Source organism: Callorhinus ursinus, unplaced genomic scaffold, assembly GCF_003265705.2.
Source record: "Callorhinus ursinus isolate GAN/ISIS: 27379988/994484 unplaced genomic scaffold, GSC_fseal_2.0 scaffold3, whole genome shotgun sequence".
NCBI classification, from domain to species: domain Eukaryota; kingdom Metazoa; phylum Chordata; class Mammalia; order Carnivora; family Otariidae; genus Callorhinus; species Callorhinus ursinus.
Genome location: NW_027397065.1, coordinates 53,217,991 through 53,245,366, shown reverse-complemented (window position 1 = coordinate 53,245,366; position 27,376 = coordinate 53,217,991). Strand labels below are relative to the sequence as shown.

Here is a 27,376-nt window from a genome sequence, read left to right as displayed (position 1 = left end):
TAGTTGCTTAACTGACTGAGCCACCCAGGCACCCTCAAAAGACATTTCTTTAAAGAAGATGTACAAACAGCCAAGTACATGATTGCATAGCTCCACAAAAATACTAAAAACTATTGAATTGTATATTTTGAGTGGATTATTTGGTATGTAAATAATATCTCAGGAAAACTGTTATTAAAACAAATGTGAGGTAGTCTTTACTTTGAGAAGCCATGAGCAGTGCCGAAATGAAATGCAGAAGAGCGTTTCTAAAATATTACAAAATGCAGTAAATCTTGGTCTTGCTAAAAGTTGCGGTTAATAAGTTATTGTTTTTTAAACCCAACACAACCAGCAGAGAAACTGCAATGAAGAGTGAGATTTTTAACTAGATGGTGGTTTGGTAAAGCCCTGACTCCTCCTTGGCTGATTTCAAAACAGAGCCCTGGGTTAGGGTTCGCCACTATACAAGGCCTCCTGGCTCCAGCTGTAGACAGACAGCTCTGTCCCAGCACACCTGGGCTGCCTGAGATAAGGGGTCCCTCAGGGTGCAGGCCCTCGAAGTAAGTAACCCAGAATTAACTGTTCCTAAGGATCCCGCGAGAACCGGGAGGCAGGGGACCCCTAGCAGCAGGGTTCATCGTCCCAGGGCACACGATACAAGGAGAATTGTGTCTTAGCCTATTGTCCTAGACTGGGTTTCCTTAACGGCAAAGGCTCATCTGTGAGTGGGAGCAGGCGTGAGGGCAGGGTTAATACGCAGGGCAGGAAGAGGGTCCACACACCCTTATGATTTGTCTTCAGTCTGAAGGACATTCTGAGAAGCCCCACAGAATGCATTTTAGAACTGTTCTGCCACTGGGTAAGGGCTGTCCTGTGGGGAGTTCCCACTTCTGTGTTGGGCCAGCACAGTTTCCCACAGGCCCGCTGTGGAGACAGAGGGACTGCAGGAACACTGTGCATTCACTGACAGCTGTAAAGATGCCTGCAATTGGCATAGCTGGAGGAAGAAGCTAGGTTGAGGGAATTTGAAGCAATGCTTAAGAGGTGTCTGATGCAACAACCACCCACTAAGTCCTGTGAGGTCTCAGGATCAGCTACAGAATTAGCAGGGCCCAGTGAGGCATGAAAATGTGGGTGCTTTGTTCAAAAATTATTGGAATTTCAAGATGGTTCCCGGAGAGCCTTAAGCCAAGCCCAGGGTCCTCCTGAGCCTTGTCTGGCTGCACTGGTTGTCTATGCCCCTGCAGCTGGCCTCGTCTGGACTCTTAAATAGCAAGTTACCCCTTATCCCCATGCTTTACCTCTCACACACACACCCAGGGACGGCCTGACCACATCTTCCTAAGGAACACCGACATTGAGGAGCTGATTTTCTCTTCCCTGTCTCTGTCTCCCCCTCAGCTCTGGCCACGCAACTGTAAGCTCGGCCTCCATGGGGGTTCCTGACCCTGCTGGGGCGTGTTGAGGTTTTTCCAGGCCAGGGTCAAATCTGGGCAAAGGGGAGAAGTTTTCGTAAAGCTGCTTAGTTTTTTTCCATAAAGTTCTTTATTGTAAGAATTTGTCCTTACTTAAGGAATGAAATTATGGTGATGGTAAATAGCACTTTTTATTTTGGTAAGGTATGACAATCGTTTCTTTTTAAGTGGCAGTACTTTGTCAATCCTGGACTGAAAAAGAAAATTACTGTCCTGTGAATGCCTGAGAATAATGGGATGGGAGGCGGGAGAAGGGGTACAGGTTTAAAATCAAAGGCCTGGGGGATGTGGGGATTTGATCCTGTTGGGACAGGAAGGGAACAAAGCAGGGTTTTTCATCAACAGTTCCTCACCGCCCTCCCCCCTCCCCCAAAATAGAGAACCATCAAAACCTCTGAGCTCCAGGCTGGCCCTTGAAAATGTTCCTGGTATGCTCTTTCTTTCACCCAGTTTCTGGCCAAGGCTCCATCCACGGATGAAGGGGAAAGCACTGTCTGCCCAGTGGAACACAAGCACTGGGGAAGCTCCTCTTCTTAAGAACATATCACCCATCCTCAACTCACCCACTGAAATTCTACTACCAGTAATGTACTGCTTTGAGTAGAATGCAAGCCTCTGGTTTATTTAAGTGATTTAATGCATCAGTTCTTTAATATTTAATTAATTAATTTTAAAAACTTATTTATTTATTTGAGACAGAGCATGAGCAGGAGGGGCAGAGGGAGAGGGACAAGCAAACTCCATGCTGAGTGAGCATGGAGCCCAATCCAATGCAAGGCTTGATCTCATGACCCTGAGATCATGACCTGAGTGGAAACCAAGAGTCCAAGGCCTAACAGACTGCACCACCCAGGCACCCTGCATCAGTTCTTTTACAGTGCATTAAAACCATAGGTAAGAAAATGTTTTTGTGGCAGTTAGTATATTGCCTGGTGCACTGAAAATGTACAAATATGATGATGATGATAATGATGATAATATTAACATCACTAAATCCTAACAAAACCCAAAAAGGTAGGTGCTAATATTATCCCCAACTTTTGGCTGAGGAAACTGAAATTTAGAGAGATTGAGTAAGTTACTCAAAGCCACACTGCTTGGAAGCAGAGAGCCAGGGTCAAAACAGACACAGACAGTGTCACTAGGCCTGGGGGACCTTGAGGGACAGGTGGTGCAGGTTGGGCTGATGTGGCATTTAGCGGGCCAGTGAGTTCCCTCATTCTCACTCTACGGCTGGATGGGCAATACTAGCTTAAAAGTGCTTCAAGTGAAAACACAAAACCCTTTCTTAAACTTTATTTCTCTTTGTCCTTGTTTTTCCATAACTTCCTCTCTCCTGGCACTCCTTGTGTGATTCTGGAAGAACCTACTAGAGGAAACAAACCAGAAAGATCCTTTCAGGACAACATCTTGCATCTGCAATATCTAGGAGCACCATCTAATACTTAGTGTCTCGCATACAGTGGGTCCCTAATAAATGTTTGCCAATCATTATGAGAAGGCAGCCTCTTCCAGGTCTGTGTCAAGCAGCCAATGGTGTTCTTGAGCACCCCAGCCAAAGGCTCCTTCACTAAGCATGCCCCACAGTGGGGTCCATGCCTACTTTCCACCCTACATCTCTCCCTACACATGGCCAACTCAAACTCATTATTAATTATAATGCTTCTGAAAGATGTAGGAGGTATGTAGCACAGTCTCATTGTCAAATTCAGGGAATGTCATCTGATATGTACCATCACCTTCCATTACCTACCCAAATGTGTCTACTACAGTCCTGGAAATCTGAAAAACTAGTGAGTAAGGATAGCACCTGTCCCACACCACCTAATTAATGCAGGGCTCTAAGGAAGTGAATGCAGGTGTTGGATCAGGGTCCCTGAAAGATTAGAATTTGTCAATGCCTCCAGATATGGAAAAATGTTAGACCTTTCACTCCCAGCCCACCCCCAAAGTATACCTTCTTTTAAGCAAAATCAGCCATTCTTCTGATATTAATCTTTGGCATCCACTTATTACTTCTCCAGTCATTTGTTAAGAGGTAGTGAATTAATTATGACAGAGACTATGGAGTTGTAGCTCTGTGTATGGGAGAAACCATTTCAAACTGATTTTCAATTCCCAAAACTTTAATTTTCAACACTAAACAAGGATTTGCCAAAACTCATTATTTCATTTTTTGTTTGAGCCAGCACCAAATGGTAGGCAACTTTTTTTTTTATTGAATCCATCTGTATCCGAAGAATATTCTAGATGCTCTGGAAGAAAACTTTCCAAACTCTATATTAATTACTGAGTCTTGACATCTGGACCTCACACTGATGTTCTTGCTCTAGCAGGCACACTCACAAACAATGTGCATTATCATTTCAAATCATCAGTGTATGTTTCATTCCAATATGGGCACTAATTTTATTCGTATGAAGTTGCAGACTTAACAGGAAAAGAGGAGGGGAAATCAGACTTTTTTGTTTGGCCAGGTTGGTAATCCTAACTTCACAGATCTTATGGTTGAAGCAAGGAAGAGGCCAACATAGTCATAGAGCCAACTTTATCTGGCTCTTCCACAAAGAACAGGCATTCTCCTTGCCCAGCCAGGAGAGAAAACAAAACCCACTAACTGGAGGCAAAAATGTTCCTCAGCCTTCCCTTTCTGTGTGCAGCCTCATGCACACACTGCCATCTGTTCCTTCTGAGTGCCTGGCTGCTTAGAAAAGCTTAAGAATAATTCTGAGTTGCACAGTGATCAAACCAACCTTGGGTTAAGACCTCTTTTTTAAAAGGATCAAGTACAAAAACACTTGAAAGGGGCTACATATAATTCAGGAATACAGACAGGTAGGGGAGAATCACTTTAGAAGAAGAGTAGAGAAGTTTTACCGGCTGTCCATAGCATTAGATCCAGGGACTTAAGACATGGGTAGTTATTTCTAGGCTGAAAAATGCTATGCTTCCATTTATTCTGTAGATTATGAAGTCTATTTCCACAAAGAGCAGGTAAAATTGGGTTGGGACAGAAAAGCAACCTAGAGAAGCAGAAAAGGGAAAGGATGAGAAAAAAAATTCTTGTGCACATGGAACACATCAGAGGCGATAGACTTCTGGGGACACTTTGACCTCAGCTTTACCTTTGTAAATACCCTACCTCACTTTTTTTATTTCCTCCTGATGTGTCCCACCTGTTAATACCAGGTAAAATCTTTTCCTTTATCAAGGAATATAAGGAAATGAGTCTGCCTGCAAGTTTTATTTGTTTTTTAAGATTTTATTTACTTATTTGACAGAGAGACACAGCCAGAGAGGGAACACAAGCAGGGGGACTGGGAGAGGGAGAAGCAGGCTTCCCGCGGAGCAGGGAGCCCGATGCGGGGCTCGATCCCAGGACCCGGGGATCATGACCTGAGCCGAAGGCAGACGCTTAACGACTGAGCCCCCCAGGCACCCCCTGTTTGGTTTTTTAATACATCTTCTTTTAAAAACATTTGCCAGTCAGAGTTTCAACCACACAGTGGAATTTTCACCCTTTTATTCTGTTTTTAGAATATAGTTGCTGCTTAGACTTGGTAATGGGTTTATTAATCCTTTACTGGGTAGACAAGAAGATTCTTCATTGTGGCATTAACCAGGGTTTCTCAACCTTGGCATTGTTGAAGTTTTGGACCAGAAAATTCTTTGTTGGGGCTGTTCTGTGCAGTGCTGGATATTCGGCAGCATCCTTGGCTTATACCCAATGGATGCCAATAGCACCTGTTGTGAAAACCAAAAATGTCTCCAGACCCTGCCAAATGCCCCCGTTCCAGGGGCAATTCTTCCTTCCACCCTAGAAACACTAGCCACTGGCTTTAAGGAAATCATTAAAATATGAAAAGGAGATATTAAAGTAGACAGACATCCATCAGAAAGATCAAAATTCTTATTTCCCAAGTATTTCGTATTTGAAGAGTATTTTAGTAGATCTTATTCATTGCTTAGCCTCCCTTAATTACATGGTGGGCTCATCCACTGATCTCTGACATGGCAGAATCCTCTCCCAGCCCCAGGAGAGATCGTTAGTCATGAGAATTCTATTTCGTTTTACCCATTTCTCAGTTCTAGACTGAGACATAAAAGGGGGGAAATGTTTGAGAAGTCTTCCTCTTATAAGATTAAAAAATAATAATTATAAATAAGATCCTCTCTAAAAGAAAAAAACCTTTTTGCCATATCTGTTTTTTTCCCACTAGAAAGTCTGTCTTTGAATGTGATAGTACTGCTTGGAGCATGAGCAGTCCCTCACAATCACAAGGAACTAAGAAAAAGGGGAAAAAAAAAGAAAGAAAGAAAGAAAGAAAGAAAGAAAGAAAGAAAGAAAGAAAGAAAGAAAGAAAGAAAGAAAGAAAGAAAAGAAATGCCAACATCTTGAGCAAGGTAAAGCAGAAAAAAACAGAAGAGCTTCAGTCCTTGATGATATCTTTGAACCACTGAACCAGCCTTGGAATGTCCACCTCAGGCTGCTGGTTAGTTGAAATAATTCAACACTTTTATTGCTTAGCCAAATCAATAGTTGGCAAACTCTGATTTGTGGGTCAAATGCAGGAACTAAGAACTGTTTTTATATTTTTAAAAGGCTGTTAAGAAACAAAGGTTGTTAAAAATAAACAGCCATATGGGGCCCACAAATTCTTAAATATTTACTATGTGGCCCTGCATAGATAAAGTTTGCCAATCCCCAATCTCAACCACTCATAGCTAATGTCTTGTGATTTGCAACCCAAAGTATTCTTAACTAAAACAAGTACTGATATCTTCATTTTACAATTATAGAAACTGAAGATTGAATCTGCCAATGGTAGGCTCAACCAGACAAGTCAAATACAAATTTGCCATTATTTCAATTCATTGTAAAGTTAAGCCAAATTGAGGCATCACAAAACATTTAACAGACTTTTCTATTTTTTAGGGCTTCAAATCATATTTGTACCAGAGGCTTAATTTTACAAATCAGAATAGATGAAGCCTCTTGATGAAACACAATATGCTCAGTGAATACCTTCAAAGGGGGTCAGACTGTCCTACTGTCTGGAGCACCAAGGCATTTCCTGCCCTAGGAAGTCAAACCTGGAGACCCCAAAGAGGAAAAGACATTACAGAAACACACTACGAACAAACTTGCTGATTTGATAAATTACCTTTTCTGCTTGCTGAAACAGTTCCTGCATTTCCTTGCTGACTCACTTAGAGAGAGTGAATCCTTAGTGGAAAATATCCAAAGGCTTCCTCCATTAACTTTAGCACCCAAGTTAATACTGCTGTTTCCAGTTGGACCAGCATGTTTGGTAGCACCTTGATAAAGGATTTAAATATCGATAAAATCTTATACTTAGAGTCAGGTCCAGAAGAAGGCAGACAGAGCTCATTATGGAAAGCCCATCAGATGAGTGTTGTACGAGTTACAGTAAACACTTGCCCACATCTGTGGGGCCATAACTGAGCACTGAGTGACTAACTGGCAGGGCCAGGCTTTTCTCAGTTGATCCAACCAACATTTCTTTGCCTTTGTACCCCAGTGTCTATCCCAGTACGGTAGGTGGTCCATCAGGAACAAAAGCCTTCGGTCTACACCCAATACTGGTTGTGCTTCAGTGTTGGGTTGGTTTGTTGGCAGAACTTGACCATACTGGGATCCAGATTCATCCACGTCTCGCAAGGAGCACATATCTCCACTGGCTCAGGGGCTGGAGAAGCCATTTGCTCACTTTGTGGGTCCCTGAAAAGACTGACTGGGGGATTTCTGGAGCTTTTTAGAAGGGGTGTCACTGTGACAGTGGGAACAGTTATGCTCCTTTCTGGTCTAGGACTTGGGGTTGTAGGTTCAAGATTGGTCTGGGACTTGATAAGAGGTTTTGTCTTTTCTACCTTCTGTCCCAGCAGCCAGACACACAAGGCCACTGCAGTTATTATCAGCAGGAAGACCACCACAGCCAAGGGTACAATGACCATCAGGGGATAACTGCTCTCCCTGGGCTGGGTGGGTGCCCCAGGACTGGCACTGGTTGTGTCTGGTGGCCAAATGACCCTGTTTGGAGAAGCCTTGCCATCCAGAGTAGACTCTTCACCAGGGTGTCGTCCCCAGGGACTTGCTTCCTGCTGCCTGGTCTGGGTCAGCTTCCCTAGAGTTTCTGTCTTTGCTGTGGGTCCTGAGGAAACCACAGGCTTTTCCTGAGAGAGACCTAAAGTCACAAGGTTATCTGCAGTGACTAATAAAGAAACATCAGGGGTAAAAGTTTGCAAACATAAGGGGTCAGGTGACACTATGGTGAAGGGTAGATGACCTATTGCTGGCTGCACATGGTCTGCCCTGAGCAAGAAAGTGAAGGAGTCATTCAGCATATCAATGCCTGTTAGGTTGGCATGTGGATGAAGCATCAATAGCCCTTGGTCAATGTCCCTCTGAGTGAATAGAGTAGCGTTTTCCATTGCCATGCCTCGGCCCACTCTTCGTACAAGTCTTCCATGGACAGGGAGTTCGGTCACTTCAAATTTGGGATCACTGTTAGTCCTATTAGCAAGCTCAGTAGCATCAAGGTCCTTTCTTCTCAGCTGATAAACCTCCCTGTTGGTGACTGTCAGGTTTGACATAACCCGCAGTAAAGGCTGCACTCTGATGTTCAGTGTCTGTCCTGTCAGATTGCTTTCTGGTGTAAATAGTGAGAAATACAGCTGGTCCTCTGAGGCCCTGAGATGTGTCATATGGTAAGAAAGTCTTCCTGAATGTAGATCTTCCTGCCCAAAGCTAACAACCACCTGGTTTTCAATGAGCAGATGCCCATGTTGGAGGGGCCATGTCATCTTGTAAGTGATTTGGGGGCTTCTCCCATTGGTCGTTGCTGACAAGTGAGTATTGGTGATGGGGACAGTTGTCTGGCCTTGTGGGAGAAGTAGGTCCGTGAGGTTCACAAGGGTGATGGAGATGGGGATGACATCCAGGTGGAAGAGCTTATAGAGTGGGCGGTGTTGGCCATCAGTCACACTAAAGTAAAACACACCCGAAGATGGGCTTCCATCTTGTACAAACCATACCTGAGAGTTATCTATGTCAGCTTGCGTGAAATGGTGAACAGGTATGTCTGGATGGTGAGCCATTGCCAAAAAGCCATTATTAGGATTACGGATGATCATATATCTGATCTCCTCTGGAGGACTGTCGAGATCTTCCACTCTTAGGTTTTCTGGTCCCACAACCAACCTATTTCCCTGCAGAACTTTCAACCGAAGCCCTTTTGTCTTTAATTCTGGTGCCTGGTCATTAATAGGAGATATGGTGATGTTAAACATCTCTTCAAGGAAGTCAGCCTCTGGCTTGGTGGTGGACTTGCTCTTTTGTTTCGGCCAAACGGCAAAGGTAAAATTATCAGCCAGTGATTCAGAATCATCGTGAAGGTATATGATTCCAAATTTATTAACTATATACTGGGAGAAATTGGGTTTTTCCTTGGTAATATTCCTCTCTCCAACCATAATGGTTCCATGGTGAGGAAGAGACGTAACCTGGAACCAGATTTCATAGGAAGATCGCTGAGATTTGGGCAATTTCAGTAAGAGGTTGGAAGCATCTAAATTAGATTGGTCAATGAGAACTTTGTCTCCCTCCTTGACAGCAGCTCCTGTGAAAATATAAATATAAAGAACAAAGTGACATTCCATTAGAACTTTCAGATGACACCTGTAAAGCTCTTTCTCTCTCAAATTTCCCTATCTGAGTGGATTATTCTAAACCCCTGGGTTGCTCAAGGACCTGAATTGGCATTGTTATGCAAGGCATATAACAAATTATATTTTAAGTATACATATCCTAACTAATAAGTCAATATTTCAGGCAAGAGAGTTCTAAAATCTTGAGATTCACTTATAGAATGTTAATTTCCTGACTTATCTACTACTGGACTTTCTCTTGCCATGGAAACAAGTGCAGCTTTCAATACCCCTTTCCTTTCAGGAACTTGCCCTATTTGTTATTTTCATTTCTATAGGCATGTCCCCATTTGGAGTTACAAATAAAATTCTTTAGAGTTAATTTTCCATCTTCCCCCCAACTACAACTATTAAAGCTTATGAGAGGAAAAAGAAGAGGCCCAGAGAAAGAGCACACAAAAAGAAATAAATTTTTATAACCATATACGTTTTATTTCAAAGGTTGATATCATGGCATTTCTAATTAATAAGGGGAATATTTATTTCCAAATTATCCCTACTTTAATAATTATAGATAAGCCACTGGCCATATCTTTTGGTGGCTTTACCTGTATTTGCAAGCAGACGACTCTGCCGACCAGGCTCAGTAATTTCATATGAAATAGTAATACGAAACTCCTCAGGACCTAGAGCTGCCGGTGGGGATGATGTCATAAACGTGAAAGAGTCTTCTGCAGTCCAGCCAGTGTTCTCATGGTCCACATGCTGGTATACTATAAGCCGTTCATTGACCTGTCCAGACATGAAGAAAAATCAGCCCCTGGCTTCAGGGATAATATGAGGACATGTATCCTAAGGAGATACAGGTTTTTTTCAGGGTTTATTCTCATGCTCAAATTATGCACATATCTATGCAAACACAAGAACAATAACAACGTGGTAACCTATTTGTCAAACCTTGGTGTTCAATTGCAAAAATAGTTCATTTATCAGAGAAAGAAAAGCACATTGATTTTGAGATGACTAAGGCTATGGTTTGTATATTACAGAAAGCATATAATGAACCTTCATATGCCTCTCTGATAATTTTAAAAACTATCAACTCACAACCAATCCTATTTCATATAATACTCCTACCCACATTCTGCTCAACAGCTTATTTTGAAGCCAACCCCAAACACCATTTTATCTGTAAATATTGTAGTGAATATTGACAAAGATGGCTCTTTTAAAAACATAATCACAATACCATTATCACATCTAAATATTACTTAATATCATCAAATATCCAATTAGTGTTCAAATATATCTGATGATCTAGTATATATATATACTTTTTTTACACAGGTACTTTGTTTGAGTCAGGATCCTTAGAAGTCCCCACATCACATTTGTTTGATGCTTCTCATAGGTGTCTTTTAGCCTATAGGTTCTCCTTGTCTATTGTTTTTCTTGTAATTATTTATTATTTATTTATTAATTTATTAAATATTTATTTATTTATTAAATATTCTTATATTCTAGATTTTGCTGCTTGCATCCCAATGGTATTATTTAACATGTTCCTCTGTCCCCTATATTTCCAATACACTAGTAGTTAAACCTAGAAATGTAGTAAGAATCAGATTTAAGTTTTTGTTAGGAATGTTTTACAGGTTGTATTCTATATTTCCTCTGCATCTCATCACAAGGCTGCTTCTCTTTTGGATATGTTAGTATTAATAGGTGAATTCAAGTGCTGCCAGGTTGATCTATCTATTTTGGAATTCCCCATCAGCCTTGTCACCTGATAGTTTTACAGAGTCATTGATAAGATTGCTTAAGTCCCTTATTTTTGCAGTGGCAAGGCATTGATATTTTTAATCATCCCTTCTTCATTCTTATCTGGAATTCTTCTATAAAGAAGAACTTTCCCTCATCAGCTATTTGGCTTTGCTGAGGTACAGTGTATGCGGGAAAGACAGAATAAGTACTTGATTCTTTCTCTTTATACAAATTTTTAGAAAAATGAGTCCCCTGGCTCCAATATCTAAACATATCCATTGGTTTTTGTTTTGTTTATTTTGGGATCATTATAAATTCATGAGTTTTAATATATGATGTATTTCATTCCATTGCAGTTCTTACTCTCCTTGATGTTCAAATTTTCCCGCCTTGCTTAGGGTATTTTTCAAGATTTAATCTAAGTTCCTGTTGCCTGTTGCCTATCAATGTCCTTGCTAGCTCAACTGATGGAGATGGGCCCCACCCAGTGTTCTGTTGTCCAGATCCCATGTGGGTAGTCCTTCCCCTAACAACAGTAACTGAAAGTTATAAATCTCGAACCACAGAAGGGAAGGCTAGAGATAAAATGTCTCACCCTTTAATTCCTATAGGTCATATCTTTTTCTGACCTGCTTTCTATTATAGTATCTGAACTTACAGGTATGGTTTTTCAAGGTATTTATGTCCATGTCGAAAGTGTCTAGGATAAATTATCATATAATTTACAAAGCAGTTGAGTCTATTTCATCAGTCAGTATTTGGAAATACTGTATTAATTAACAGAAGTTTGGTGGTGTATTGCTCTGGCTCAACACTGGTGCAATGGATGTACCCAGAATCAGAGTTCTAGAAAGGCTTTTGGTCTAGTGAGTTTCCACAAAATATGAGCTTCCTGTTTCCAGAGTGTCCAAAAACTGTTGGTGGTTTTTTGTTCCTTTCCTATTCAAGGTTAAGGCAAGGAAATGCTGTCATTTGGGGATTTTAAATGGGGAGAAGAAAGTACTGTTTCTCAACATTTCCTCATCAAGAAGCAAGGTCATTCATAAAAAATTGGTTTCCCCAAAGATAATTTCTGGTACTGACTACTGACTTGATTCCCTAGAAGTTTCTGGGAAATAAATCAGTTTTATTTAGCAGTTCTACTATTTCTAGTCTCAGCTTAAGATTTATGATGAAATATTCATCATAAATGTATTCCTCTTCCTAGAAACAAGCAACTGTGCCATGGATTTTGGACTGGAGAATTGTTCCTAAATGTTCCCATTGTGCTTGAAAGAAGCATAATATTATAAGACAAGAGACATCCAGTTTCTTAATGTTAAAAGTAACATAGTCTACTGACCAGGAGGAAAAATTTTCTTGGAAGCTTGTCAATCTTGTCCTTTGCTTCTTTGGTTTAAGTAAAAATTAACTTCCCCCAAAATATAAGATAAGTTACTGGAATAACCTAAGGGTCTTCTGATGTCTACAGGATGAAGAGTGATTGTTCCAGGGAAAGAAGGGTTCTCAAAAATGAGAACAGTTGAGATGAAGGTCAAAAATCTGAGGGAAATTAATTGGAGAGGAGCCCTAACCATAGCTGTGTACTTTGGAAGACTCCTGGAGGGGAGGTCTGCTATCAGTTCTTTTTCTGAAAAGTCATTCCAAAAGTGAGAAATTGTGAATAACTTATTGACTCATTTTATGCTGGAGAGTGAGAGAACTGAATTAGATTCATCTTGAGTGTATGAGCTTCAGGACTGGACAGCAGGTAATTGAAAGTGCTGAGCTAGAAGCAAAAGGGAATGAGTGTGCCTGTGGAATGTCAACTTGGCAGTCATGCCCTGAAGGAGGTTTCGGTGAGTAGAGTCTTTAACATTTAGAAATAGAGAGCTTTAAGAATCAGATTCTAGGGGTACCTGGGTGGCTCAGTCAGTTGAGCATCTGATTCTTGATCTCAGCTCAGATCTCGATCTCAGAGTCATGAGTTCCAGCCCCACGTCAGGCTCTACACTGGGCATGGAGCCTACTTAAAAAATAAATAAATAAGAACCAGGTTCTAAGGTGTGTGTGCACGGGTGTATGCATGTGTGCATGCGTGTGTGTGTGTGCATGCGTGTGTGTGTGTGCATGCGTGTGTGTGTGTGTGTGTGTGTGTGTGTGTGTGTGTGGTGGAGAGGGCTGGAAAAGGGAGAACAAGACCAAGACTTTATGGGAAAAAGTGTAAGGTAAACCTCAAGAGAGAAGTATCTCAGACAGGATTAAGAATTTTGTTACCTCAAATAGAAAGTGGCCTTGGGGCAACTTCCAACAGCTCTGCATATTTCTGCTGTATTAAATATAGATCAATAAACCACTTAGCTGAATACCTGGACTCTGAGATTAAGGAGAGAGGAGAGGGGAGGTTTTTATTTCCCATGGATTTAGATTAGTCCAGATATTCTCTCTTTTACAGATGGAGTCTTTCTAGAATGTTATTAGAAATTAAAATTTGTATAATTCCAACTAGTAAATGCAGAGGGAAAAACAGAATAAGAAAAATCACCATTTGGCAATCACCATAGTAATAAATATCTTACAGGAATCCTAAATGATTGCTTACACTAGCGAGCTAAGTTGTGATGAGAAACAGGATATTTAAATAGTTCCAAGGTATTCCCTCACAGAATACTTAATTACAGAAAGGGAAATAGTCAGTTCGCCAAGGAGAAACCTGAAAGACGGCACCTGACTAAGTGGCGAACATCATCAGTGACAGAGTGGAGTGCGCATCGGTGCTTCCTGACATGAGGCCAGAGGAGACCTCAGCATCTCTCATGGCCATTCCCGCCAAAATGCACAACCTGAGTTGGACTGTGAGGAAACGTCCAATGAAACCAAACTGAGGAACACACTACAAATAACTGGCCTGTTCTCAAAAAATGGCCACATCGCAAAAGTCAGCATGTCTGCAGAATGCTTTCAGATTAAAGCGGACCAAGGACACCTGAAAACTAAATGCCGTGTTTTACACTGTGGATTTTTTTCTTTAGGATATTCTAGGATATTCTTTTTTTTCTAGAGGATATGCATTGAAACAACTTGGGAAATTTGAATAAGGTCTATAGATTATATAATAGATTGTATCAATGCTAATTTCATGATTTTGAAAATTATACTGTGGTTATACGAGAAAGGCCTTATTTTTAAGAAATATGCACTGAGGTATTTAGAGGTAAAGGCACATCATGTCTGCAACTGCCTCTTAAAATTTCAGAAGTGTGTGTGTGTGTGTGTGTGTGCGCGTGTGTGTGAACAGGTATGATAAAGCAGGTAGTTAAAAGCTAACATTTGGGTAATATGGATGAATAGTATACTTTGTACTCTTTTGCAATCATTCTGTAAGTCTGAAATTATCTCAAAATAAAAAAAATTAAAAAAAATAATTCTAAAAAGTAAATCCCATAGTGTTTTACTATTTCAGCTTCAGGAAGGGACCAATAATTTCTTTCCTCTGATCACCACGTATGTGCAGAATGGGGGAGGGGGTAACCTTTGCATGCCTTGGGCACTCCGACATCAAGAAGTGCTCATTTCCTATCCCAACATCGTTCCCCCCACCTCCAACTTGGTCCATTTCTCTAGTACCTTAACACGGCTGTACTCCTACCTAACACATGAGTGGGTGAATATGCAGGTCAAAATCCTAGACCTGAGTAGTCCTTTTATTTGAAATGACAATATGATAACACCCCTTGGATCACTGAGATTTAAATCTTCTGGATTTCATATCCTTGATTCCTACAGAACCACAAAGAAAAATATTTGTTAGAGGCCAAAGGGATAAATTTGGCTCCCTGAAAGCCAGGGGCCCTACTGAATTTTCTGTGCTGGGTTAAAGTTTACGACTCAGAGGCTGCTGAGCAGCTCAGAGAGGGTGGGAATTTAGCGAACTCCTCTCCATCCCCCCAATCATCGGCCTAGTTGGGAGCAGAGCTGAGACCAGAAGCCAGATCTCCACACTTGTAGATAAGAACCCTTTCTCCTAGAGTACTTTATTGGAGACCGTGTGGCTCCAGCTGCCTGAATGATTACTCTTCTTTTTCCAAGGAGGAAAAGGACACACATTAATATAAAAATGGAAGGAGAGGAGTGTAGTAGAATTTGAACCATGGGTTGATCAGACCTACATTCAAATATAAATGCTTCCAACTTTCAGCTCTGTGGCTTTTATGCAGGTAATTTAATCTCTCTGAGCCTACATTTCTGCATTAAAGTACAGAATAACACCTCTCTTGTAAATATGCATTTAACCTAGTTAGTCTTTTGCCATATTAATGTTCAAAACAACATGCCCTGAGCATTTCTAAGTCTTTCAGGAAAGCATCTAAGTCCTCCCTAATCAATTCCTTACTAGGACATCAGCGGATTCTGGTTAAGATGGAAGGCTATACTTATTTTTAATAAAGAATCATGGCATGAAAATATTAAGCAATTAGAAATTTCTAAAACACGCCTAATAAAATAAATCTTTTCTCATAAAGCAAAGAAATAGTTAGACTGGAATTTTGGCACATACTCCAGAAACTTACTTCCAGTTGCTTTGTAAATAAGTATTAGTTCACCATCCTATACTTGACATTTCAAAAAATATTTGTTTAATGAATATGCTAGTTAAAAAGTGCTTTACAAAATTTAATTATAAAGTATGTTTATATCATGAAGCAGTAGAAACAAGGTAATCCAAGACATTTCTTACCCATTTATTTAACAAAAACACAAACAGTACCTTTTACTGAGTCCTAAATACGTGCCAGACACTCTGCAACGCATATTATGTAACTCACTTTATTTAATTTTGTTTTAAGGGCCTTATTATATCCACTTGACAGATTAAAAAAAAAAAACCTGAGGCTCAGAAAATTTAAATAATTCACTCACAGCCAACAAGTGAGAGAGCCCAGTTTTTAATCTAGTCCCATGTGACTCCAGAATTCATGTTTTTTTTCCACCGCACTGTTCCTTCACCATGGAAAGCTCAATGAGATTCTAGGCAACTAAGAAATTCGCAAGATATGTGCTCCAACTTTAAGGAGTTTAGTAATGTCAAAAGTCAGTTGGTAGGTATGGCTAGGGCAGACAAATGCCATTTTGTGGTCTGGCCTGGCTAGGACATAATCATCATTGGCCAGAACTTGTAAGGACTCAAAGAAACAGCTCATTCTATATACTGCATTTATTACAAAAGGAAAGTTAAAGAAAACCTGTGTTTTATGTTTTCTTTTATACTACTGCCATTGTATATCAGGTACAAACTTTCTCATAGGACCTTAGAGGAAATAACGTGGATTGAGGGGAAAGGAGTTTCTATCTAGATCAAGGCTGAGGGCAAGTCTTTTCTGGCCCCAAGGTGACTGGCAGACATCTATTTTCTTCAGGCTAAGCTCTTTAAACCTGAAGGCATTTTTATAGTTCCTCATTGTTTGACCACATGATTTTACACATGTGTAAAACACAAACCTCAGTGTTCTTCAGATATTTTTGTGTGGGTGGGCAGGATATAGTTTTTTTGTTTTTTGTTTTGGCAAGATATAATTATTAAACATTCACATATTACAAAGGGTCATTATGAGTGCCCTGGATGAACCCAGGGGTGAAGTGGGAGCTTTGATACACCATGCTTGGTGAAGTCAACCATGACATAGAATCTGACAATTTTTTCCCCCAAATCGTGTGCACATTCTCTAGATCCACAAAAGTACATGCAGACAGGACTGAGTGTTAAGAGAATAAAACTGTCAGACTTGGCCAAAGACAGGCTAGAATGCTCTGGAGCATCTCTTCATTCTGAGGGTCTTTATAAATCCAGTTCCCTATGGTCCTGATAAGAACATCAGACATAAGTCTTTCACACTGATCTCTTCCACGGTGGGGCTTAAAAGTCACTCACAGCTTTGAAATTCCCACTGGAGAAGAGAGTAACCAAATTATCTTGGAGTCAGCTGGGAAAAGGGAGAGAGAGAAAGGGAAACATGGAGTTCGTTCACTTGATTCTCCACAACACGATGGTTTTGTTAAAGGTCCCAGTCTCTAGATAGGATAACTGTTGTCCAGAAGAAGCAAGGGAAACAGAACTGGCCAAAAAGTCTCTATCTTGGGCAGATCTTGATGGAGAAAGGAGGCTGCAGAAAGCCAAACACTTCAGAAAGGTCAGGTCTCTAAGGTTCCATATAGGTTAACCAAAAAGTCCTATAAGCTAAGATTTGGAAGGCTACAAGGTCCAGTGCTCCTGAAGGATGAGCTCAGACAAATGACTCCTCTTCATGTGCCCTTCCTTACTTTTACCAGGACTGGCACTATCATGTGTGCAGAGAGCAGTTGGGTCTGGAGGGCTCAAGGTTCCCAGAAGAGGTCAGAAGTCTGGGGCAGCCCAGGGAGTGGCAGCTTGGAGGGTGCCCAGGTACCATGCTAAAGAAAGCGGAACTGGGTTGAGTCCTAGAAGAGATTTTCCTTAACGGGAATGGATAGAAGACCTAAGTTCCTAAAGGGTGCTACCTGGAGATCTCCAGCTAGAAATGGGCAACTGAAAACCAGGTCCAAATAATTACCCATGCCTCTCCATGACTGAGCCAATCTCCACACAAAAAAACTAGATCAGAAAGCTTTTCAAGGAGCCCAGCAATATAGCCATCTATAGCCCTACTTGGCAGAAAGGTCTAAATCCACATTTATATAGAAGTGAACATTGATTCTCATGGGCTATGCCATTATAAGCAATGGAAATCTTTAATAAAACTACCAAACGAGATCATAGAAAAGGTGATTCATTAGGTAGTATGGGACATCTTGCTTTTTTATAGATGAGTGTAGTAGGCTAAAAATGTACCCCCAACATTAAATATCAGATCCAAATCCCTTGAACCTGTGAATATTACCTTTTTTTTTTTTAAGATTTTATTTACTTATTTGAGAGAGAGAGTGAGAGAGCACAAGTAAGGGGAGGGGCAGAGGGGGAGGGAGAAGCAGGCTCCCCGCTGAGCAAGGAGCCCGATGAGGGGCTCAATCCCAGGACCCTGGGATCATGACCTGAGCTGAAGGCAGATGCTTAACCGACTGAGCCACCCAGGTGCCCCGAATATTACCTTCTTTGGCAAAGACTTGGCAGATGTGATTAAGGATCCTGAGATTGGAAATTACCCTGGACTGTCGAGGTGGGCCCTAACTGCAGTCACAGACATCCGTACCAGAGGGAGGCAGAGGGATATTTGACTTAGATGAAAGAGGAGATAGGAAAGTGATCAATGGAGGCAGAGATTGGAATGATAAAGCCACACACCAAGAAATGCTGGCAGCTACCAGAAGCTTCAAAAGGCAAGGAAGGAATTCTCCGTTAAAGCGTCCAGAGGGAGGCTAACAGCTTGATTTCAGCCCAGTGAAATGGAGTCTCAACTTCTGACCTCCAGAACTATGAGGTAATACATTTCTGCTGTTTGAAGCCACCAAGTTTGTGGTAATTTATGATAACAGCCATAGGAAATTAATACAAGGAGAAAAGAGAAACCACTGTCACTGAAATGGGAATTAGTTCTATCTGCTTTTTCAAAGGAAGAGCCAGAAGTTCTAAGAAAAAAAAAAAAAACACTTCTGGTTATTCAAAGTCACTGGGCCAGGACCCATGAGCCAAATTTCAGTTTGAACAATGAATAGATGAGCAAGTGACAATTGAATATTTCTACACGTGGGAAATATGCTGGCACATAATTCAGTGAACTGTGATGGCAAAACCAAAATTGCCAAAATGAAACACTGGTGGGAAATGTCCAAAATGATCACTGAGTCTAGTTGCCATTGAGCTTGCTACTGAAGAGACCCCAAGAAACTGGGGGGCGAGGGCAAGAGTAATCATTAACACAAAGACACTGATCCTTCTCTGCTCAGAAAATGAAAGGGCCCAAGTTTAATGATCCCATTGTGCTCTCCATTAAGTTGTAATGAATTGATTTCTCTCCTATGGGAAATGTGCTCGCAATTTCTTAAAATGTCTGTGTTATCTTGAGCACAAACTCAGACTCCAGGAGAAGAGGTAATTGGACAGAATTCACAACACCACAAATGCATTGTATTATTTTCTAAGTGTGGGCCTGGAAGGCTGTGTTTGTTGTGTTCCAGTAACATTGACGAAGATGGATGATTTTCCCTCCACAATGGCACAGTGGCTTAAACGCAATTACTGCCTTTATGGGAAAAAAAAAAAAAGGCCAGACATCAGAAACCTCAAAACCAAAACACTTTGCTTTTTAATGATTCCAAATGATCTAAACATGCACTGGAATGAAAATCACTCAATTGGCCCTCTGCTCTACTTGGAGTGCTTTATAGAATTCAACTCATACTTTGTTCACACATTCTTTGAAATGAACAATAAATCTCTAAAATTGTAAAAAGTTTTCATTTCATAAAATCTGATGATTCACCTTCTCTGTGTCTGTGTGTGTTTATCTCTTCAGGGTATAAGATTTTCAGCACAAGTTTCATGATTTAGCTTTTCCCATTTAGGCAGGTGGGTTTTGATGGTGAAAAACATTTGTTACTTGATTATCTTGGTAGGTTGACATGGTATGGTTTAAAAAATAGTGAATTTATTCTGGGATAAGAAAATATTTTGAGCTATAACATAATAAATGTATCCTTTCAATTACTCTTACCTCCAGCATATGATATTAAGCATAATTTCTAGATTTCTTTCACAAGCTATAGCCATCCAGAGTCACTGATTAAAATGGTCATTTTTATTTATCCACTGAAAAAGCAAGAAAGGGTGTGGGTTTTATGTGCAAAATGGTACAACGGCTTCGCCTCCCTGGCTGAGGACGGTAGAGGGCTAGAAACAATTTTGTCCTTTAAGGTAAAGATGTGAAAGCGAACTCAACCATCAACTGCCTAAAACATTTTCCCAATTGGACACTTAGCAGTGGCTAACTGAAATTAGAAAATTTGAAATTAGAAAAACTGGTGAAGAATGCCAAAAAGCAATCAAAGCCATTTGATGACATGAACATGGCTGAATAGTTCTGAACTCCCTTCTACAATTGAACTTGATTCCTGCTTGAGTCATATCTCTTTTCACCAACCAGACTGAAGAGGGCTGATCAAAGCACGAAATACATGCTCAATAAATGTCTTTGGTAAGTAATTTCAGAGAAAAGGTTGTGATTATCTCCTCACCTCCAAAGTCTGTCTCGACCACTTCTTTTATGTCCCAAATTGTTCTGGAGCTGCTGGGTAGTCAATCTGAGCCATGATGACATGGCTCAGAGTCAACCAGGGTCCTATTTGACAGAGGCCATAAAATTGCAGATTTTAGGAAAAGATTTACATTCCATTTGCACATGAAAAAGGAGAGAGGATCTGGAAATTGGAAAGCCAGGAAGATGAATAATAAGTTTCTTCCTCTTCCCAAGTCACAAATAAAACTGCATTTTTGAACACACAAGCCTAAACAAAATGGGAATGTCTTCAGATTAATGTCAGTTGTGGTGAATTTATTGACAACGCCCTGCTTTCCCCCCCAATATTAATGTACCGCTTTAATGTCTTCTAATTTTATTTTGATAATAGCACATGTTATTTTCATACTCAGAAACACATGCACACGGAAAGATTCAGAGTGAGCACTTTGGTTTCTAGCTTTACAGAGTTTCCTCAGCATACTCTCTCTTCTCCCCACATCACTGATGTGTTTTGTGACTACTGAGGCAGAAGAGTGGTCAGGGTATTTCAATGACATTTATTCATAGACATTTAGTCCAACATGTCCTGCCAGACCCACCTCAACTTTGCCACAGCAGCTGCTCTGGGGAGGAGCCCTTCCACTGGGTCCTCCTCCTTCTGGCCGCTAGGGTGGGATCTTCGGACCCGGTCCCCAGCCCCCGGGCCTCATTCTGCCTTCCAACCTCTGGTCCGCTCAAGGTCGAAGTGCTCCATCCAGGCAGGAGGACCTGACATTTCCTCAGCCCCCGGCTCTCATCATCACTCAGGGAAGTGTGTTCCAGAACACCAGGGGGCTCTTCCCCAAAGGGGAAGGGTAGTTGGGTTACGGGGTGACAGGCAAATGTCACCCTCTTCTAATGACCTCATTTCAATTCATTAAATCACTGTAGCACATTAGGATAAACATGGCAGCCAATTCTGGTGTCCCAGAAAAATTGCCTTCCCCTGTGAAACCAGTCTTTTGGCTACTGGGAGAGGCAAGGAACCTCTCACACTCCCAAGAACAAAAAGATAGTAACAGCCTTAGCTAGCATTTAGCTCGTGTCTGCGGCATGTGGAGCAGTGTGCTAGGCATTTTGTACCCACGATCCATGTTAATCCATACACAAGCTCCTAGAAGAAAGGACAGCCTGGTAGAGGGGAGCATGACCTAGTGTCAGAAGCCCTGGGTTCAAATCCAGGTTCTGCTGCTCCTGAGCTGTGTTACTGTGGGTAGGTTGCTGAACGTCCCCGTGCTTTAGGATCTCAGCCTGTAAGGTGAGATGATGAGTAGTAAAGAAGCAAGTTTAGGACAGCACGTGGGACTTGATGAATGTTCAAAATGGCTTCAATTATGATCACTACTGTTTTCCTCATTTTACAGATGAGGAAACTGGGGTTTAAAAGATATGTAATTTGCTCTAACTCACAGAGCTAATCCAGGTCTGATGTTAAGAGGTCAAGAGACTTGTCCTCAGCCACGAGCAGTCAGCAGAAGATCAAGGAGCAGCAACAATGCGCCCAATTCCTAAGTGAGGTGTTTGCCTCACACTCACACATCACAGGCAACAGAGAGTGTGGGCCACTGAGCTGAATTTCTACAGCATCTACATATATCTTAGATATTGCTTTCCGACACAGAAATTGTCACATCTAGGAGTATACTTGCATAAAAGGCCTGATACACAGTTTGGTGCCTTATGTACAATAAAAGGAGCTTGCCTTTGTCCTCCGAGACAAAAGCACTAGGCTGGGCTGCCGGCATGGTGGGTGCTGGCCTTGGAGAGGAAAAAGCCTTGTGTGTTGAGAAGAGCCACTCACCTGGTCCATTCGAGAAGAACGAAGCTCGTATCTCACCACACCTGACTTGTGGCACTTCCCAGGCTGTGCTTCCAGACCAGCCTGCCCCTATCTCCACAGGAAAGACCAACAGTTGGGCCCAAGGCTCCTGGTCCCAGACACCCCTTTGCAGGTCCCTTACAGCCCTGAGCCCCAATCTAACACCTCACTTGCCCCAGCGACCACCTGCCATTGCTAATACATTTCTTCGACACTTTGCCTCTTGGTTTTTAAAGTGGAAGGAATAATGAGAGGAAAAATAAAACCTTAAAATAATTGGATTTTAATCAATCAAGACTTTTATTGCCTGCCCCAGAGCCTTATAACTAGTTTGGGGTTTTAGTTCCTGTTTATAAGTGTGTTGTATTATAAAAGCGGTTTGTTTTCATAGGAAAAGGTATTACAAACAGTGTTCAGATTACCAGGCTAGCCCGCTGTGGTAGACTGTTCTGTTGTTCCAATTATTCAGGGCCTCCTCTCTGTGGGATGACTGACTGTCCTTCCCCACCCCACTGACATCAGGTTTGCTAATGTGACTTTCTTTAGTCAATGAGATGTGAGCATAAGTGACACATGGCACATCTGAGCACAACTTCAAAAAAGTCATCATGTGGTTCTACCCTCACTTCTTTTTCCTCTGTAGTAAATACAGCCACTGCCCAAGAGAGGGGCTGCCCTTTGACCTTGGGTCCTGGAATGAAGGAGAGATGGAGAGCAGACCCACAGCCACCCCACAGCCCATACACAGTATAAGGGAGAACTCGACTTTGTTATTGTGAGTCATTGAGATTTGGGAGTTATTTGTTACGGCAGCATAACTAGTGGATGCTGGCTACCATATTCACTACAGCTTAGTAGACCAGATTCATCTAAAATCATATATATTTGCAATGAAAACTAGTGGAAACTCATGCTTGAACTGATCACCATCTAAAAAAGTGGGTTTTGTTTTGTTTTGTTTTGTTTTAAAGAACAAGGGTTAGAGCCAAGGCATCTTTATAGGGCTGATATCACTCTTGTCATTATTCAAAATGCAAACTGAGCCTGGGCAGGGTTTGATGCCTTTGGACACATTAAGTTCCTCACAGAATTTAGTTTTCAGCCTAATTTATTTTTTCTTCCTCCAGAGTGCATCTGTAAACTAGAGAATTCATACTTCTTTATCAGTGCTATGCTCAGAGCTTTTGCTAGCCTCATGATCTGCTTCCTTAAATGCATCCCAAAGACAGTTGCAAGGCAAAAGCCAAATTCAACTTTGCTACATCACATAGGAGAGAAATGGCATGAAGGTTAAAGGCAGACATGTGGTTCACTCTTACTATGTCTCTAAATTTGACTTTGGAGTGTTTTTATTCCTTACAATGTAAAGCCACAGCCAAATCATCGATCAAATCTATGTACACAATGTTTAAGAATGGAAAAAGCAAGAATTAGTTATATTCAAGAAGACCATTTGGGAACCTAGACTTTTAGAAAATGAAATCACATATCACAGTCATTCACATTCCTAGGATGCAAAAGAAAAAAAATATATATCAAAAGGCTTGAATGTTTATCCATTTAAATAAAAAGGTATGTGGATGGTGGTGGTGGTAGAACGCTAGTGAAGTTTAAAACAGATGGTTCTGGATACAGATTAAATACACACACATACAGATTTATGTGTATACGTATAACTATACTATGCTAAATAATGTATATAATTTTACATATTAAATCATATGTAAAATATGACATATCCTGCAGAATTTACTCCTGCGCCTCCGCTTTGGGTTTCCTTTTAAATCTGTCTTCGTGATAAAAGGATTCCTTTTCATTTATTAGACACAGAGTTTGAAGTTGCTTAGAGTTTTCTGACAATTGTGTCATGCTGTGCTCACTACAAAGTGTTTGGTTTGAAAACCAGCACAGGTGAAATGGTCATTGCCTGGGCAAAGGAGCGCATCGGCTGGGCTTAACAGGATGAAGACAAGCGAGGGGCCACCCTGCAGAGCCACCCAGCCCTGCCCAGCTGCACGGACATCAGGACTCACCAGATTCTGCGTAAACACGGAAATATCCTCTGTGCTGTTGTCAGAATTGACTCGCACCAGCCTCCCGAGCCTAGGGGAACTTATAACCGTAAACGTTACAGTTCTGTTTCCTATGCTGTCCGCATCACTGGTCACAGCTCTCAGGTCACCAGATGAAAGGGGCTTCATGGAACCTAAGTGAAGATTAAAACAGGCACTGAAGTATGAAGCATAGGAAGGCTGCCAGTTAACAAAATGACCTTTATAGACCCCTGAAAATTCTGGAAAATACATGGTCACATGGGGGGTACTGGCTGGCAAGAAATTGTGCTGTGAGAGGCTAGTGATCTCCACAACATCTATTTAAGGATGTGATTTGCTCCTGGGGCTGGAGATGAACGAGGAAAACCCGATGAGATGAGCTCCTCAGTCCCTGCCAGTCCTGCGTGGCTTACTGATCCCCAGAGAAAAGATGCAAGGCCAGTGTGTGGGGGCTTGGCTCAGAGTGCAGGAAGGGGAGCTGGCTGGGTGCCCCGAGAGAACAAGAGACAACGCCCTCCCCACCCCAGGAGGACAGACTGCACCCTGGCCTGATGGTAGCTGCAGGTGCTCAATGGAGTGTCCCTCTGTGGACATTTGGGGGAGAAGTTGGCTCTTGAACGAACTTGAGACATCTCCAGAGGACCCCAGACAGGCAGGAGGAAGAACTGGGAACACACAAGTGTTTGTGCTAATTTGACCAAATGTGGCAACTCAGAGCTAGAGAGCCTTGGGGACATTCAGGTTAGAGCACATGGTTCTCAAACAGTCTGTGGTGAAGGAGCAGTGTTTTTCCCCTCCCCCAACCACCCCTCTAATTTTATAAAATACAATGAAATGCCCAGCCATGTCAGATTGGTATAAAAAATTCTAAATACTTTCTATTCTTACCAGTTCACAGACTAGAAGATCCGTGAACCACAGTTTGGGGGCACAGAGTTGGAGTACATATCCCTTTAGTTCACTTGGATTTGGGGAATGTCCCCAGGCAGAGAGAGTGACAGGTCTGGAAGAGATTCTCATAGTCCTCCTGGCCCAGAATCTCACCTTATCTATTCTGTTTTAGCCCTGGCTAAGGGCTTTAGCCTTTTGCCTCACACAGGGTAGCCCTTGGAGTAGTCATCTGATAAACTGTTTATGAAGTTGCGTCAACCACCCCATAATAACTAAGCCTCCTGAACGACATTTGTTTTGGTTTACTTACTGAGCATCGTGGCCTTAGAAAGCAAGGGCCACCAATTACAGTGTTTAAACCATATCAGGCTCTTAAAAGCGGGAACAGACTACAGCTAACACGAGGGGAAGCCAGCTTTGGATAAGATTTTCAGATGTGCAAGGATTGTGCTGAGCCTTCAATATGGAGGCTCCATTGAAAATGCCTAGCAACAAAACCAAACATGAACAAGTGGGACCACATCAAGCTGAAAAGTGTCTGTTCAGCAAAGGAAACCATCACCAAAATAGAAAAGCAACTTATGGAATGGGAGAAAATATTAGCAAGCCACACGGCTGATAAGGGATTAACATTCAAAATATACAAGGTTCTGATACAACTTAATAGCAAAAAAGCCAAATAGTCCAATTTAAAAATGAGCAAGGGACCCAAATAGCTATTTTCCAAAGAAGACATAAAAAAAAGCCCAACAGGTACATGAAAAAGTGCTCATCATCACTCATCATCAGGGGAATGAGAACCAAAACCTCAATGAGATACCACTTCACACCTGTTAGGACGGCCATTATCAAAAAGACAAGAGATAAAAGCTGATGAGGGATGTGGAGAAAAGAAAACCCTTGTTTTGTAAATTGGTGCAGCCACTATGGAAAACAGTGTGGAGGTTCCTCAAAATATTAAAAACGGAACTACCATACGATCCAGGAATCCCAGTTCTGGGTATACATCCAAAGGAAGCAAAACCATTATCTTGAAGAAAATAATTACATATGTAACTACATATATAATTTATATTATTCAGGCTTCAAAAAAGATGAAATTCTGTCATTTGCACCAACATGGATGTCGCTGGAGGGCATTATGCTAAGTGAAACAAGCCAGAGAAGGCAAATACTGCATGATATCGCTTACTTAAAAAAAAAAAAAAAAAAAAAACTATAAAAAAAAAAAAAAAAACCCAAACAAAACCAATCCAGTTGAACTCACAGAAACAGAGAGTGGAAAAGTGGCTGCCAGGGGATGGGGGAATAAGAAAAGGTTGGTAACAGGTACAAACTTTCAGTTATAAAATGAATAAGGTCTGAGGATCTAATGTCTGACATGGTAACTACAGCGGATAGCACTATACTGCATTATTGAAATTTGCTAAGACAGGAGAACTTAAATGTTCTCAAACACACACACAAAAGGTACGTATATGAGGTGATGGATGTGTTAATTAACTTGATGGGGGGAATAATCCTTTCATAATGTAGAGGTATATCAAATCATCATTTTGTATACTTTGAATAGCTTCAAATTTTGTTAATTATACCTCTGTAAACCTGAAAACCCAAACAAAACAAAACAAAATGTCTGAGCCCCTGGGATGGGCACTAGGTCCTGGGCTCTGGGGGTGAGGCAGGAGTGCCTGGTGATGTCAGCCTCAGGAACACAGTTGGGCCCCAGGTTCAGGACTGTCTTGGCACAATTTTGGCTGTTACAAACAAGTACTCAGGTGATGCTTATAACTGCCTCCCACATTTCTCTTACGTCTTTGCCACTGAAATTTTTGCAGACACTGCCCTCTTCCAGCTTCTGGAGCTGGGGGCCCAGGACCTGAGGTCACCCAGGAAGGCCAAGAGGAATTATTCTGTACCCGCAGTCAGTGTTACATAAAGTCAAAACTGAGGCCCATTCTTTGTTACCTGCCAACGTAGGTTTCCCTCATCCTGTCAGGTGGATCGTGTTTTCATGTGTGCAGTCTTTGGATACCCAAACTTCTCTATCTTCAGCCTTTTTTTTTTTAGAACGTCCCCCCACTGTGCCTTCTTAATTATCTCCTTTGTATAAAGGACTTTAACTTTTCACTTATTCCTCCCTGTCCAGGGCTACCTTTGGCAGGTGGGGGGATGGGAGGGACTCTTTCTTTAAAACAGTACCATTTAATTTGTCTTAGCCTTTTGGGGGAGAGGACCCACCAGAGATGTTCCAGGCCAAGGGTGCTTTTTTCCTCAGCCAGGGTATATCGATCCCTCATCCCCTTGTCCAGGTATCTAACCCAGAAGTGTTCCTAGGGTTTAATTCCTATTCAGAAGTCATCTGGGCATGTTCAGTCAGCAAGACTAGCCAGCTCCATGTTGTAACTGCCTGATGAGCATCTTTTAGCATTCAGCCCAATTCTCAGAAAGCCAAACATCACTTGCCCCCCAACCCACCTCATTTTATCCAAGCAC

At 41.5% G+C, this 27,376-nt stretch overlaps 1 protein-coding gene across 5 annotated transcripts in view; it reads right to left on the bottom strand.

Annotated features, from left to right (window-relative positions):
• The window catches only part of LOC112820409 (chondroitin sulfate proteoglycan 4-like), a 75,516-nt gene that overhangs the window by 8,295 nt on the left and 39,845 nt on the right, over positions 1-27,376 (bottom strand). For 3 of the 5 annotated variants that reach the window (XR_012377582.1, XR_012377584.1, XR_012377583.1), the window contains exons 8-11: positions 23,969-24,141; positions 9,734-9,917; positions 6,623-9,097; positions 4,335-4,480 (exon numbers count right to left, since the gene is read on the bottom strand). Coding sequence is in view for 1 of the 5 variants with exons in the window: in XM_073890912.1 (XP_073747013.1) it covers positions 7,050-9,097; positions 9,734-9,917; positions 23,969-24,141 (2,405 nt within the window). In the remaining 4 variants the exon portion in view is untranslated. Of the gene's footprint in view, positions 1-4,334; positions 4,481-5,816; positions 9,098-9,733; positions 9,918-23,968; positions 24,142-27,376 lie in introns of those variants that run through there. The other 2 variants (XR_012377585.1, XM_073890912.1) reach the window with 2 other exon arrangements.